A 16942-nucleotide genomic window follows, 5' to 3' on the forward strand; every position below is an offset into this window, starting at 1 on the left:
GGAGGGTCATTCACCCAACGACTTTGATAATAATCTGATATCATTTCAGCCACAAGAGTCGCCACCTGCTGGCCATTAGATAGAATCCAGGTTAAAGACCTGGAAGCTAAGTCAGTCTTTCATACACATTATAATCAATGTCAGGTATTAAATCATTCTACAGATATATTGAAATGTTTAACTATTCATAGAACAACTGTGTTGAGCTTCCATAATTTGGCTTCCTGTTGATGTTGAAATTGATTTTAAATGTTATTGATTCCTTTAAAAGCTACATATGGATTTAGTCCTGCTGCTACTCTAGAGTGTATATAAAAGTGCCGTTGTGTATCATGCCATGTTTTATTTCTCGTTCCAAAAGTGGTGATTAAGCGCTTACAATCATGGCCCATCTCTACAGCCAAGATCTTTTTAATAACCTGTGGGAGGAAATGCAGTTAGTGGACTCTGTGTCCTCAAAGTCATGACTGACAAACTCATTTTGATACTGAGATTAAATAATAAAGCTGCTTTATTGTTAAACTGTATTTGTATCAAAGGATTACATTGATGAATTCCCAGGAGTCCCTGAATATTTGTCAGACAAGAGGAAATCTGCTCAAAATTACAAACCTTTGGACAGATTTCACACAAAAGTGTGTTTGAAGCTACTACCAGATGTAGCATGTAGTGCTGGAAAATGTGACAAATAATCCTAAGGCACAATAATGTTGTATACTTTCAGGAATCCATTTGGATCTAAGTGCAGAGCTGTGTCTGGTTAGACTTGACAAATAACTGCTTTGGGGAAACTGTCCAAAACATATATTCACTCTCTGTCCTCATTAGTTTCAGTGCAAGGTGGAAACGAAAAGAAAAACTTGCTGCTCCAACAAAAATGTGATGAGAATTCCATTTAAGTGAGTTTTAATGACCCAAAGGTGAGGTCATTTTAAAAAAGTAGTTCTGTACAAGAGCTGTAAAGACGTGTGAAATACCTGCAATGTGTATCATGTTCATGCATTCGCCTATCAAGCGATGACTCCCAGTTCGATCCCAGGAGGAGACACTGATTCTGTTGGGGTTGCGTCAGGAAAAGCATCCGGCGTTAAAAAATAAATAAAAAAATCTGCCAACTCAGACATGCGGCGCTACCTGCTGTGGGAGACCCCTTGTGGGAGACCCCTTGTGGGTAAGAGAACAGCCAAAAGTGGCTTATATTTTTCCAACAACCAAAAAAAGGCTAAGAATCCCTTAATAAATGATTCTATTGAGTCTCTCATGACTTTTGTAAGGAGCTTACTCTAGTCTGTCACCAGCACAAGAGTTTAATATGATTTCTTATTATGCCTGAGTGGAAAAAGTCATATTTTAAATGGCAGAGCTCGGAAGTCAGTCTGAGTCAGTATTACCATTTCACAGCTGCGTGATGGAAAGGCAGGTTCAGCTGGCAGAATATGATAAATCAAACACACATACTGGACACATTGGTTTCACAGGAAAAGTGATGTTAAGTGGCATAGATGCAACGGTGGCATCAAAGACCCTCCAATAATTTTAGGCTAGAAAGACTAAAAGGTCATTTGCTACATCAGTAGCTGTGCTTTGTCATGAAAAGGCCTTTGGCAGGGCAGAGCAATATTCTACTTCAGCACATTAGGCTTCGGGTCAAGTCCTGATTTATGTTCTACTCTACATGGAGCCCTCAGCATGGTCAGAGAATATTTATGCATTATTTAGAATGATCTGCTCAAGTCAATAGACGACCATATCGTAGTTCACTTCATGGTTCATGTGAAGATGAAAAACCCTCATGTGTTTGTTTAATGTAAGACCACACCCATAACCCTAGCATTAGTAAATAAAAACAGCCCTGTGAAGCCCTCTTAATTAACTGGTTTCTTTTAAATGTATAAACTAAAACTTCCTTTTTACAAGTAGGGCTGCCACAAACGATTATTTTGATAGTCGACTAGTCACCGATTATTTTTGCGATTAGTCGACTAATCAGATCATCATCCATTGGACGTAAAACTACAGCTTATTGCACCAGCAGCATCTGCTCTTATATAACTATCATTAGCTTACAGCTTTAAGTGTTTAAGGTCTGTGCTAACTAAAAATAAAGACAAGATGATAGTTTATTAAATTTTAATGAAATTTGCAGATTGTTTCGGTGAAGTTTAATAAACTCCTTGCTATCTAAAATATAACAGGACACTGGAGTATATTCTGGAGCATCTCACACTTCTGATAATCAGTTGTCTGCTTGACGTTTATTCAGCTGTGTAAAAACTATAACTTTAATCTCAGACAAACTGATTTACTCAGGAACAAATAAAATACTAAAAAAAAAAGCCAAACAATAACATTTTAAGTTATCTAAGTGACTCATATATATTTAACCTGAGTAGCGAAAGACGGTGGTGGGTTTGAAAACGATTTGCGGGGAGTCCGGTGTTCTCACAGCGCTAGTGAGCCTAGTCCCCGGCTCGCTAACGAGCTAGTGGGTAACAGATGTCTCCGAAAACGTCGGAGCGCTTTTGAAAATATGTGGTGTCCTGATAAACTGAGCAGATATTTGAGGTTTACACAGCTACATTCTCGCCTGAAAATATGTTAAACGTTTATTTTGTGACCCAGAAAGAATAATAAGAGTAACATTAAAACTAACTAGCTGCCGCCATTGTTGGAAACTGCGCTGGGCCGCGCTATGAATTCTGGGACACAGCTGCTTCTTCTTCTTCTTCTTCGGGGTTTAACGGTAGCTGACATCCTTGTACATGCAATGCTGCCATCTTCTGTTTCAGTCCGTTATTACACTCTTAAATCCTGCCACTTATTCCTGCGTCTTTTGTGATCTTACAAAGCTTCAAACGACGCGTCGACTATTAAATCAGTCGTCGACGATTTTGATAATCGACGTAATCGTGACTAGTCGACAAATCGTGGCAGCCCTATTTACAAGATATATGATGATTGTTTCTCGACTAAATTTCCTCGACTCTCAGCAAAGAAAATGATGGGAGTATAATTTCCTCCTGACTCAGTAAGTGATGTGTAGACCAGCCAAAAGCACAGAAAACTAAGTCGGGATATAATTTACACTCACTCAGCAATTCATTAGGTTCACCTGTTCAGCTGTTTGTTAAGACAGAAATCTAACTGTACACATGTCAAGACGACCAGCTACAGTTCAGACAGCATTAGAATAAAGGTTAGTGCCAGACAGGCAGGTCTAAACTGCTGATCTAATGGGATTTTCCTGCACAGGCGTCTCTAAGGTTTATAAAGAGTGGTCTGAGAAAGAGAAATTAGCGGTGAGCAGCAGAGCTTTGGGGGAAAGTGCCTTGTTGATGTCAAAGGAAAATAGCTTTAACTGCTCTGAGCTGTCAGAAAGGCAACAGTAACAAATACTGACGTGTTATAACCAAGGTGTGCAGAAGAGCATCTCTGATGCACAACAAATTGAAACTTTAAGTAAGTGGGCCACAGCAGAACACCACACTAGGTGCTACTCCGGTCAGCTAATAACAGGGAAGTGAGGCTACAATTCATATAGGACCACCAAAACTAGAAAATTCTTAATGTTTAGCTTGTATAGAAAGAGACAATGTACTGATCCTTGTTGTGTTTAACAGGTGACGTGCTTGGGAACAAAATTGAGATAAAATGAGTCCTGTCCTGCAAGTGATATCTGAACCAAGTAGGATCACTAAAGTCTCCATTTTCTTTCAATATATTCTATAAATATATATTGTAGGAAAATGACCCTACAGTATTACAGAGAAAACATCAAACAACCTTGATGGGGAGGAAGAAAGGAAAGACTTAGGAGGATGAAATCATCTGCCCTGACCTGCTGGTGAAAAGAGCAGACAGAGAAGTCGTGGCACATAGTTGCCCCTCCCCTAAACCTGGTTCTGCCGCAGGTTTCTTCCTGTTAAAAGGGAGTTTTTTCTTCTCACGGTTGCCAAGTCTTTGCTCAAAGGGGGTCATGTGATTGTTGGGGTTTTCTCTGTATAATTGTAGACTCTTTATTTTGCAATATAGAGTTGAGTTCAGCCTAGGGCCTAGTAGGCACTAGTATTTCAACAGGTCCAGTCTCAACCCTTTTTTCAAAAATATCCAAGACCAGGATATAACCGAATGCATCAAAAGAAGCAGTTCTTTCTAATAATAGCTGAATAGCAATTTTGCCTGGACAGCGTTCATTCGAATGTCATTGAATGAACAGTGACTACCTCCTCCTCCACTCACAGTGGAGGAGGTGTTGAATACGTATGCCAGTGATACTTTTTATAATAACTTTTCTATAAACTGAAGTATCTCTTGAGTGTTTTGCTCTAGTTTTTCTGTTAAACCCGATGACTAACTTGAGTCATAAATGTGTCATCTGCTGTATTGCTAATGCATGCAAATTGTATACTCAATGATTTAGTGAAGTTTTATCTATCCTGCATCACTTGGTTATATTAGCCTGGGTAAATGTTGCTACTTGTTTTTGCTGTTTTTTAAGTAATACTTTCATTAAGTATGTATCCATCTACTTTGAAACCCTGCCATGAACACAGATTAGTATGCAGCAGGCTTTTCTGATTTCACAGCCGCTGAAGGAAAGAGCAAGGAGCAGTGAAGCTGGAAAACTATATTACAGCTTCCTTTGGGATGTGACATGTTTTATCTCAAAAACAGGAGCTGTAGGCATAAAGGCCATCAGTCCTTTTCTCAGTAATGCATGGATGGCTTATAGTTTCGTACACAGAACAGATGAACAATCTCTACTTGACTTAAACTATGGGACTCGTAGAGAACTATATTTTGGGAGAGTTTAGGAACACGCCGTTTTTTTGTTGTTGTTTTTTTTGTTTTGTTTTTTAATCTAGAAGATATTCGTAAAAACCTGAAAAGACCTTAATAAAAATGCAACCTGCTCTTAGTGCACTGTTAATATATGAAAATGTATTCACCCACGACTTTTATATCCAGAGTTAAGTAATGTTTTTCTCTTTCTGTGTATACATAACTGCTAGACCAAATATTTAATGACCCGGCATCTTGTTTAAAGAGGGATAGGTGTAAAGGTTGCAATAACAATAACCTGGTGTAAGGGGAAATTATTCTGCAACAGCCCGGTCCCACAGCGAAGCCACCACTGTATCCTGGAGGGGCTGAATATATCATCCCAGCCTGTCTTTGTCATCAAGGCAAAGACAGGCTGAGATGCATGTCTGTTGTTTGTTAGGTTAAAATATTGCTGTTGAGCTAAGAGGCTGGCTGAACTCAGCCTGAACTTAAGCTCAGTGAATAAAATCATTTGCATACAAGTGTTCGATTGGACAAACAGCAATCTTAAAAATGGGATTGAAGCATCCATAACAGACCGACTGCAATTTATGAATGACAGCTCATGGTCACTGTCAGCAGTGCCAAGGCAGGAACCTGCTGCTGTACATCCAGTAGTGACATGTGATGGATGATCTGATGTTTGGCAGTAATATTTCCGTTCATCGTAACAGGAGTCTGAACGGTGTACCTTTTTAAATTTGAGTGCAAATAGCACATGCATCAGTTAACGCTTGTTCTCGTTTTGGTCTGCATGAACAGAGCAGGCATAACGGGTTTGAAATTGAACTGTTTTTATACCTCCCGCTGGTGACAGCTGTAGCTGGAGGCATTAATTTTGTCCATAATGCTTTGTGTCTTTCCCGTTTTTGAAGACTGTGTAGCTCTTTGAACGCCATCAGAGATTTCTTCAAGTTAGTTAGGGATGTTCCCTTGGATTCAGAGATGAGCTAAGTTTGGGTGTGAAAGGCCAAGGTCAGCGTGACCCCACGATACCTTTTTATTTATTCAGATCTTATTGAATTAGACAAAAACATCAACAGAACAATACACTGACATAAAGTGAGGTATATAAGTCAATTTGTGCAATAAGTTGTTGGGTAATATTGATTTGGCAAACATCCAGTACACACAAGTTATGTTTTCACTTTGGATTTGAAGTCACAGAAACATTAAGCCAACATCTTCTCACAGTCAGCAGTGTTCATTATCTGTTCAGTCCACAGTTTTAGCATCAGGGTTTGAGATCATTTCCAAATCACAAGAATCAGTCTGGCATGAGCCTCTGGACAAACCACACTTCAACCATTGGCCCATATATTCCAAAACATTTCTCCAATCAGGAAAAACTTTGGAACACTCCCATGATGCATCTACCTAAGTGCCTCTTTCTGCCTTACATTATCAGCATAAAACATAGTTAATTAATTAATTAAATCCATTTTGTGTATTTAGTTCAATTCAGTTTTATTTATACAGCACCAAATCACAACAACAGTCACCTCAAAGGGCTTTAAATTGTAAGATAGACGCTACAAAAATACATACAGATAAAAACCCAACAATCATATGACCCCCTATGAGCAAGCACTTTGGTGACAGTGGGAAGGAAAAACTCCCTTTTAACAGGAAGAAACCTCCGGCAGAACCAGGCTCAGGGAGGGGCGGGGCCATCTGCTGTGATTGGTTGGGGTGAGAGAAGGAAGACAGGATAAAGACATGCTGTGGAAGAGAGACAGAGATTAATAACAAGTATGATTCAATGCAGAGAGGTCTGTTAATACATGTTGAGTGAGAAAGGTGACTGAAAAGGAAATACTCAATGCATCATGGGTAATCTCAAAGGAGTATAGTAATACTGATTAATTATTACGACAGACATTTTTAGGCATAACTCATGCCTACCTCATGAATTCTCAGGAACACCTTGGGAATATTTGTTAAATTCGGCACAAACATCTAATTGGACTTTAAGATCTGATGGTCATGGTCACGGTCATTGTAACCTCACAGCCCCGATTTAAGAATCTGTATGCTAATTTTGACAGAATTTCCTACAAATTATGGAATAAATGAATGAGGTAAAGTCTTTTGTTTTTTTAAAGAAAGCGCCAATTCAAAGCTTTCATTGTTATGAACTGCTACATGACTGCTAGAAGCACGAGGCAGTAATCCTAGTATTGTGAAGTGCATGAGTCATATAATGAGTGTCACGAGCTGAGGTTTTCAGTATTGTGCTATATTAGTGTGAATCACCCAAGCAATAGTTTCATCCATCTAATTGTCCCACTGAGAATTGTGATGCCATCACTCTGGGGTGGGCGAGGTGAAAGTAGGTTGAGTATGTAGTCGAGCCTGTGTGGATGGAATAGCTCTTTCCTCTGTATTTAAAATGATCCTTTTTTATTCTCTTTTCACAGTCTCCTCTGAGGAGCAGTGAGGTTGACTGGTCGCTGTCAGAGCTGGATGTTTTGCTGCTGGCCGGCACCGTCGGTCACACTCTCAGCCTGGCGGCCAGCAGTTTCGTAGAGGAAGAGCACCAAACCTGGTACTTTCTGCTCAACACGCTCTGCCTCACCGTGTTCCAGGATGTCTGCCGCAAGTACTTCAGAGAGAAGAGGGGCTCTGGAGATGACGAAGAGCATATCCTCCCTTCCAAAGACCGTCATCCCTCCGCTCACCCCAAAGCAGAGATTTTCTCAGAGAAGTGGTTAGCGTTAGCCACGCCACCATTCACTCTGCTCTGCTGCCGGCTACTGCGCTCCCTCAACCAAACTGGGGTGCAGTGGGCTCATATCCCTGACGTTGGGCATTGGCTCAACAGGTGGGTTTATTGATCTAATATTAACTTTGATAAATGCTTCAGTTTTAAGTAGTTTAAATATTTGAGTCACTGTATTTTATTCATATCAAGAAAATGCAAGCAGTATTTGGAAAACAGTATAAATTAACTGGTTTCACTGATGATTCATCACCTAATGCCATGTAGTAGTGAATTTACGCTCACTGCCAAATTTGAACCCAACCATCTGAATGCTGCATCAGAAATCTAGACTCATCAGTCTTCAATTGTCTAATTTTGGAGTTTCCTGTTGCTAGCTGACAGCAATTACAGTTACTGCTTTTGCGTTCAGAGATGCTCTTCTGCATACCTTGGTTGTAACAACTGGGTGTTTGAGTTACTGTTGCCTTCCTATCAGCGTGGAGCAGTCTGACCATTCTTCTCTGGCTATCACTTAAATGCCTAAATTGCATAAATCCACAAGTTGCTACCATGTGACAGGCTGCTGGTAAGATATTTCCATTCCTGAGCAGTTGAACAGGTGTGTTTTATTAAGTGGTCAGTGATTGTTTCCCAATTCCAGTGTGTCACTTTACCTGAATAAAAACCCAAAGGCACTCATATTTCCTCTTAGCAAGTGGTCAGTTGCTAGTAGATTAGCCAGCTACCTCCTTGATAGCAAGACAAGTGTTTTTATGTGCTAAATGCTAAACTATGTTTATTAAGTAGTCGCTAACTTTGTGTAACTATTGGTTGGACAGATAGTGATCATTGTATTGTTAGTAATTACAGCTGTGAAAATCAACCAATGTTAGAAAGGACAATAAAACTGTAAATAGTTGAGGAGAAATGTGGAGGATTATAGTTCTATTACTACAGTGATGCTTTTCTTGCACAGTCATATTTTTCATTGTTACGGAAACATTGATTCTAATTCTAATGCATGAAAGCTAGTAATACTACCTAACTAACCATCACTGTTGGTTTGTGCACATTTATTGTTTAACTAGGCAGCAAAGCAAAGAGAGAGTGGCAACAGTAACAGCTTCTTGGTTGATTCAAGATTAACTTGGCAGCATTTTTATTCCTAAGTCGCTCCTCAAGGGAAAATCAGACGACTCCATGAATAGCAAAAGGATAGAGGGTTCTGTCTCTGATGTGTTTGTGTTAAGCTGTACAAAAGGGCTGGGTACAAAAAGCGATTTCGCCGAAGTTCAGAAGTTTATCTGAAATCTGTTACATGCATGCATAAATCCCTTCAAGTGTATTTGCTCTCTTTTACTCAAAGCTAAATTTACAGTGGTAAACTGATTGCTGATATGGCTCTACAGCAAAATCTTCACTATGTTGTTTTTTCTGACAACCAGTGTTGTATTGTTGGTGTTGTAATGAACGGTGGGGTGCTAGCAAAGCTGAGGACCATTAGTTCTGTGTCATGCTGTATGGTATATTTCTCTTTTTACGTGGATATGTGGCAGCATGAAGGTGACAGGACATAACAGGAACTTATTTCCAACACAACTACAATTTGAAAAAAAACCCCTACACTTGATGTTTTACGACAAATCAAACAGAATTGAAAAAGAACAGGCGTCTTTCACTGTTTAAGGATAGAAGTTCAACCGTCACATGGGGATACATTCGTTGCAGAAGGGCAATCTGTCTGAAGACAGTATACTCAGTAGGCTAAAATGCAGTGCAGCAACAAGATTTTCAATCTCAATGTGTTTCTCCACCTACACACAAATGTAACAGATCAATGTAGCAAATTCATTGATGTTCTTTGGGGAAAGCCGTGATATAGGATATTACTTACTGTAGTAGATGTAATGAAAGTGGTTCAGTGAACAATACATTTAGATTTCAATGCTAGATATAGACATCTAATGGAAGCTGTGTGGTGTTAACACACAGAGCAAGTCTTTTCTTCTGACACTAAAACATTTTAAATGTGTTTTTCTAGCTGAGAAGCTGATAGGACTACCCACTTACATTTTCTTTTTTTTAAAGATTCAAGAAGAGAAAATCGTCTTCAGATTGCCCAGACTGAAGGAAAACTGTGATTTCTCTGTAAAAACTGTGGCTTTTTCAGAGCCATTAATATTCTGACAGCAGTGCGAGGCAGGGGGATTATAGTTTGTTCTTTAACATTCATCACAATGTGGAACAGAGATGTGGATTCTGACCTTTTCCCTGTCCAGTGTTGCCCTTTCTTCCTACCTGCAGTGCCTGTTGCTTGGATAATGAGATCCAGGTAGCGTTATGCCTCATCTTGTCTCAAAGTATTCAACGTCCACTGCCAGTCTGATCCAGCTAATGGCTAAATACACGGCTTCAACTTTGATATGTCCTATTTCCTATCGGTGCTCAGTATGGTGCAATTACAGACTTTAATCCAGTGAACAATTGAGGGGCTGTGCCTCTTTTAAATTTAACCTGAATCTAGAGGGTTTGACTGACAGTATTTCATCTCATCAAAGTAAATGCTCACCTTCAGCCTTCAAATGAGAACCTGTAATGCTTTCTCTTCATGTGTTATTATATATACAGTTACACTGGTGAACCGTCATATTAAAGACGGTCAGTTCACAGTAATGAGGTGAGTGTATGTCCAAGTAATCCCTGAGAGCCAGGAGCTAAAGCGTCAAACTGCTTTAATCAGCTGGTCTATCAATATTTTTTTCTTTTCTTGGATTTGTCGAGTCAACTCAGGCACACGTCTCTGGCTGTGAAGACAGAAGCCCCACCCACCTGTGGGTGGAGCCAGGTGCGAGGGGCAGCCCAGTCAGAAGACATCTGGTTTTTCAAGAGTGTGGCCTTAAAAGGAAAGGAGAAAATAGCCTTTTTTAGACAGTAAAACTGATAGATGATAGGAATTCACAGTTCAGAATACTAAGGATTATCCTGAAGTGTGTAACGCAAAGCCACTCTAGCTCTCTTACCGTAACAGCCTGTTTAGTTGTCTAAACAAGAAAGGGCTAGCTTGTCTACAGGTTGTTCAAAACTCTGCAGCGAGGCTACTGACCCACTCGAACAAGGGAGCTCATATGACCCCTGTTTTGAAGTTGCTACACTGGCTCCCAATCAGATTTAGGTTCCATTTTAAAACTCTAGTTTTAACCTTTAGAGCATTACAGGCCAGGCCCCTCCCTATACTGCTGATTTGATTTGTACACATACCTGGTAACCTGAGGTCTTTGAATCAAAACCTTTTAGTGGTACCCCACACTCGTTTTAGAACTCGAGGGGACCGATCTTTCCAAGCTGTTGCCCCCAGACTGTGGAATGCACTTCTACTATTTCTACAGCGTCTGGACTCAGTGGAGACCTTCAAAGAGCAGCTAAAGATATTTTTTATTTCAAAAAGCTTTTAATTAGACGGGTGTTTTATGATGTATTTATGACTGTATTATGTCTTCTTACCTTCTTGTAAAGCACTTTGTGACACATGTCTGAGAAAGGTACTATATGAATAAACTTTACTTACTTACTACTTACTAGCAGAGTCCAAAAATAACAACAATGAGCTGGAACTGAGCTGAATATATGTGTATATATATATATGTATGTGTATATGTAGAAAGAGAGAGATCTTGATATAGATATCTATAAACTGACCATAGATGTGGTTTGCCTTAAGCCACTACTTGGCCAACTGTAATACTTTGAGCATTTACCTTAAAAATATATAAACTTCATTGTGAAAATTCCAAATCCCTTCCTCATCATTTGAGTGCTTGGCACGTTTCTCAGCCAGTGACTGTTCTCTTCCATTTTCTCTCTAGCTCTGAGCACAAGGTGGTCCTCTCCCTGCTGTCCGCTTTCTGTTTGGTTCTCATCTACTTCCTGGTTCAAAGACGGTGCTCGTGGGTCTCGAAGGTCGCCCTCGCCCTCGGGCTTTTGGGTGTGTACAGCTATCGGGCAGCTGTCGGCAACGTCCTGTTTCCCTGGCATCATTCTGGTCGAACTATGTCCAAGTAAGTAAGTCTTTGTGAACCACGAAACAGTGAGTTCATTCACCATAACAGCTGGCAAATTGCTGTCCCCTGGTATTGACTTGATTTAAAGTTCAGGAGTGCCAGGCTGTGCTGTGATGCAGATGAGCGTGAAGACTCTAGTGCTGCTCGTGTCATCTGGGACAATCCCTTACTCTGATGATGAACTGCAGTACAGTTTTTTCGCTTTACATCTACCTACAGTAAATCTCCCTGACCTAGTGTAACGTCATGTCCTCACGGTTTTGACAGTGTCTTAAATTAAATTAATTACACTAAAAGAGGCATCAAGCAATCTATAAATGTTGATTTAAATTGGCAGCCAGTGGGAACTGCAGAAGTATCGACAGGTCTTTTCTCCTTCAACACATCTCTGGTACGGCCGCATCAACACTCTCCCCTCATGTCATCTGTAACTTATGAAACTAAAGTATGACATTCACAACACAGCTACTTAATTAGAGTGGTGAGTACAGAAGAAATAGACTAACATGCAGAATATTGGAATCAAGTAAGTAAATTTGCTTTTCATTTGGCTTGAAAATGAGCTTTTTAGCTGCAATGACTGAAATACAAATCGATGTGTTTGTCTCTATTCCTGAGCGGCAAAGAGCTGTGCAGGCCACAAAGTGAGGTTCATATTTGTAGTTTTGAGTATAATTTCTAAACAACTATTGGATGGATTGCTTTCATGTTGGATACACATTATTAATATTTACCACTTGTAATGACTTTGGATAGATAGCTTGATTTAAGACCAAAACCAATGGCAGCCCAGCAGCCTCATTTACCTTTGTATCTCTGTTAAGTGCTAGTTGGCATAATTTTAAATGGATAACCTCACTGCATAGCCACAAGAGTGGAGCTGCTGTGAAAATGGATGTAAAAGCAAAATGATTTGTAAATCACTCAAACCATTGAAGCGGTTGACTTGAAGAAGGGGACCAGGTCGCCGCTAGAGGCCTTGAGTAAGAACAAGTGTCAGCGGGGCTTCAGAATTTAAGGTTGTCAGTTGCTTTGTGTAGCCTTCAGATAGTTCCAGTACATGTTTAGTGGATAACATGCAGACTTGTTTTTTACCTTTTTACATTTTAAAATTCCATCTCAAAGTTTTGTCCGACTACATCCCTTTAGTGCAGCTAATGTTTCTAACTGTGTGTTTATAAAAGTATATGGACTATTGCTGGTCCATTGGAGTGAACAGAGATGACGTGGCTGTCTCTGGTCTCCACTTGCAGCCAATTCTCATCACCAAAGTAACTTCAGAATGTCAAGACAAACATAAGATAGCAATAAAATGAGTCAGTCTGTTATCAGTTGCCTAGGGTAAATTTGGCAACTTGTGCAATGTGTTTGTGATAATATGATGGCAAACTGTGATAAATCAACAGAAACTGCAAATCTGTTGCCGTCTGCGTACACAGAAATTCAAGTTACTGATTTAACCTAGGACCTGGCGTCCACATATGTGGACATCACATTTTGGGTTGTCTAGACCAAAATACTACATTTTGCTCTACGAGGGCCCAATATCCACTTACAAGGACATTATTCTGTTACTGTGCTATCGAAATTTAAAGCGAATGTCCTCATGTGTGGATCTCATTTTTCTCAGAAACAAAAATCAGGTAAAAAAAAAAAAAATATCACATATTTTTTTGTTTTTGCATTCATCGGGTCCCAATCAGCCAAAATAGCAAAGAGAAATTAAAAATGTATGCCATGAAAGCGTTTGGGTCTTAGGAGGTTAAAATTTAAATTACAGTCTGATTCACACAGAGTTGAAACAGACTTTCCTCCACAAACAGTGACGTAGTTGCTCAAGATGACAAGTTAACATTAAAATCACACGGGGGGTGGGGGGGGGCACAGTAGCCATGCTTTCATATAATATAAACACAATACAATCCTGTTGCCAACCAGTTGAATAGATTCCCCCTTTGCAAATATACGTGTCACAGACTCAGAGTGATTACAATGTGTTTGCAAACTGTCTGCATTTTTAAATTAGACTGCATTTATTTACAAACCTTCACCAGTTGGTCTGAGAGTGATTGCAGCCAGGCCAAGTCACACTGTGATTGTTTGAAGACAGGCTGCTTACCACCAGGCAAGCTGTGCAGTCGCCTTTCAGTGCAAAGCAATCACCCAGAGGCTGAGGCTGTTGCACGCTCAGTCGCTGAAAGAGGAAAAATTCCACTGAATCCTTTGGAGAGGAGGTCGCTGTCGTACTTTTACTCCATTGTGACTGAGGATATAGTGCACATGGCAGACCATAACATCTGTGAAGGCACCATTAATGCTGAAGCCGGCTTTACATACAGGTTTTGGAGCCACATATGCTGTCATTCCAAGATGTTTTACAGGCAGGGTATTAATTGTTTCAGTGAGACTGTGTCCCAATCCACATCGTGCCGTGGCATGGCTACGCATTTTTAAAAAGTGCAGATGTGAGGCAGCACAATGGTAATCCTCCACCATCTCACATTTTCAAAATGTGTTGCTAGCTTCCTGTTTAAGATGAAGATACATTTTTTGCAAAACAAAAAATGTCTCAGTTATGACATTTGTATGTTGAATTAAAAAACAGGAAAATAAAATCATGTTGATGCAAAGTGTAAGTAACTGCAGATCCAGAGATAGTTAAACCTGTGTTATGATCAGATGCCAGCAGGTGTAACTATAATTGTTACTTCATGACCATATTTTAAAGAAATCAAGTTTGCTGCCTCTTTCCTAGTAGTAAAGAAAGCCTGAAAGCATGGAGAGCATTGTTTTCCTCGTCTTGGGGTCATGTTTGTTGACAAGTCAGCCAGCCATGGCTAACTGATTTGTGTATTGAGATTGGATCAAATTGCGTGCGCAATTGTGATGACAACAGTAAGACTGGAGGCATTTTAACTGGCTCAACAGCGACAGGTTTTCCAAGGATGATGCTTTTTTTCCGGCCTGTTGATTTTCTTATCTCAGATTTTTTTATTTTTTTTTAATGGTCCTCAGTCGTCCCTGCTGTCATTTAAAAAAAATCTTGAGAAGAGTTTTCATTTCTTAAGCCTGAAAATGCATTCAAGCCCTTCCAGTATACATCTGAGGGTAAGACTCTTCCCTGCTAAGACCCTCAAGTCTTAATCAAGCAACCTAGATGCATAATAATGTTTCTCATTTTAAAGAGCTGATGATAAAACTGTTCATCTGGTGCCAGCTGCTCAGCATCCAGTGCATTTAGGAAGTTATGTGTGTCCTTGAACTCAACCTGAATAAAAAAAATCATGTTCATGGTTTGGCTCTGAAATGCATTAGTGTTCTTGGAGACTGGAGCCCCTTTACACCTTTAGCACAGTCCGTCTGTAATAGTTGTTGTTAGCATTGTCTGAAAAGAGAGGATTTTTCCACCTCCTAAATGGTGTAATTTTTCATCCTGTAGCCAGTAGCTTGGCACAGAGTTACCTGCTACTAACCCCTGTCAGAAAATGATGAGTGTTCAGGACTGCACACGGTTCTCCTGTCTAGTTTTCCTGACCTCCCTTCATCTACCACCAGTACCTGGCCTTCCCTAACCTTTTCTGTTCTCCTTGGCAGGCTCGCCTACCTGCTTGCCTAATTAAAATCTCAACCTCTCACCCTTAGCCAAACAAAGATACCTTACTAAAGCCATGCAGTGACTTGCGCTCCTTTTGACCGACTGTATAATTGACATGGCCGATGTTCGACCCAGTGCTTCAGTGTTTCTTTTCACACGCAGTGATCATGATTGTGCATCACCTCAAGTTTTTCTTTAGCTTTAGCTCTTCTTATAGACTAACTTAAGTGCTGTTATTTTTGACGACAGCAGGTCGTGTAGCTCAGGTTCTGTGTTTTCATTGCTTGCTAAGGAGATTCTATTTTTGGCCAATTAAAATAGAACTTTGATTTTATCGTCTTAAAGCTTCCAACATTTGAGACAAATAATTTCCCATGGGTCTATATTTTGTTGTTTTGGCCATTTTTAAACAGCCATCTAGTTAAAGCTACGGCAATTTTAGATAGATCTCTTTTTGAGATAAAAAATGCACACACCCCCACCCCCCACCCATGCTGTAATGTGGATCTAAAAAGAAGCAGCTTTGTATAATGACCCTGTTTAAAGTCTGGTCTTCTTGGGTTACTCTTTCTGTGTGTTTTATCAGAGTAAAGCCCCCTGACAACTCCCCGGCTCCCTCCTCACCTCCCTTCGTGCCAACTGCCTAATTGCGCTGCTGCATCTTTCAAAATGGCTAATGGGGTTGAGAACAGCCAACGCTGCTCACTTTAAAGGGCTCAAAGACTCGCTTGGATTGATGTCACTGTGGATACAGTTTGTCTTTTTTCCCTCTCAGTTTTCCTCTCCCCCGCGCACGCCCCTCCTTATGGCATCATCTCAAATGAACCTAAAAATAGAAAGCTAACAAAGTCAGGCGACAGGGCACGTATATACTCTGAATTATTTGTATTTATTTAGATATTGAGAGGTGGCTGATTACCGCTGCAGCACTGACACATAACTGTAGACAGGAAGATGCAATTAAGGTAACAAAAGCGGAAGCAAATGAAATTTTTCTGAGCGAACGTTCCAGCAGGAAGTAGCTGAACATCAAAGCACCCGGCTGAGGTCCAAACCTGTCTGAGGCTGTATGCATCATAGCCAAAGTTTGTTTCAGTCCCCCCCTCCACATTTATGGCTCTTTTTTTTTTATACTGAACACAAAGCCACTAGAAGCATTTACAATGTTTATGCTTCTGTTTGTGTGTGCGTGTGAGCGCGCGTGCTTCACACCTGCACAAAACATGACCCATTTTATCGTGTATGCTTGATCTCGAAAGGGGGCTGTTGCGCAGTTTCCCAATTTAAAAATATTCATGCATACCGATCCCGCTTAAAAATGGAAATGTATTCAAACTCGTCTCAAAACACCTGTGAACCTCTGCCACACACACGTGCACGCACGCACACGCAGACAGGCACACACAGAATGCATTTTTCAGTTTTATTACCCAGGCGGTAAAGTGTTTTATAACCCTGTTTCAAAGTCAATTCTGTGTTTACAATATATCAGTGGTAACATTTAGCAAATTATTATGCTCCACTGACTGCCAGAGCCGTGTACGTAAAAACCGCTTTCTGTTGTTTCAGCACAAACGGGATTGTTTAAAAGAAATGACACAAAATAGAAGTCTAAAGAAAGGTGGACATCAACACATGCTGCCAGAGAAGCAGGTATTGATCTAGTGGCTTGTTGTGTAATTAGATGTTGTGTCTGTAACCATTGTTTTAAAGTCTTCTCCTCGGTCCCCGTGGCGTTTTAGCAGTTGCCACCGTGACAAG

The 16942-nt window shown here is 40.2% G+C and overlaps 1 protein-coding gene across 3 annotated transcripts in view; it reads left to right on the forward strand.

Moving 5' to 3' along the window:
- pigg (phosphatidylinositol glycan anchor biosynthesis class G (EMM blood group)) overlaps positions 1-16942 on the forward strand; it is a 93108-nt gene that overhangs the window by 39152 nt on the left and 37014 nt on the right. For all 3 annotated transcript variants that reach the window (XM_085288197.1, XM_085288206.1, XM_085288214.1), the window contains exons 9-10: positions 7245-7648; positions 11392-11583. In XM_085288197.1, the coding sequence (XP_085144323.1) occupies positions 7245-7648; positions 11392-11583 (596 nt within the window). The remainder of the gene's footprint in view (positions 1-7244; positions 7649-11391; positions 11584-16942) is intronic.

The sequence above is a fragment of the Mchenga conophoros genome, linkage group LG2 (genome assembly GCF_057382185.1).
Source record: "Mchenga conophoros isolate Kocher_MC1m ecotype Shallow Benthic linkage group LG2, M_conophoros_male_GT1.1, whole genome shotgun sequence".
NCBI lineage: Eukaryota > Metazoa > Chordata > Actinopteri > Cichliformes > Cichlidae > Mchenga > Mchenga conophoros.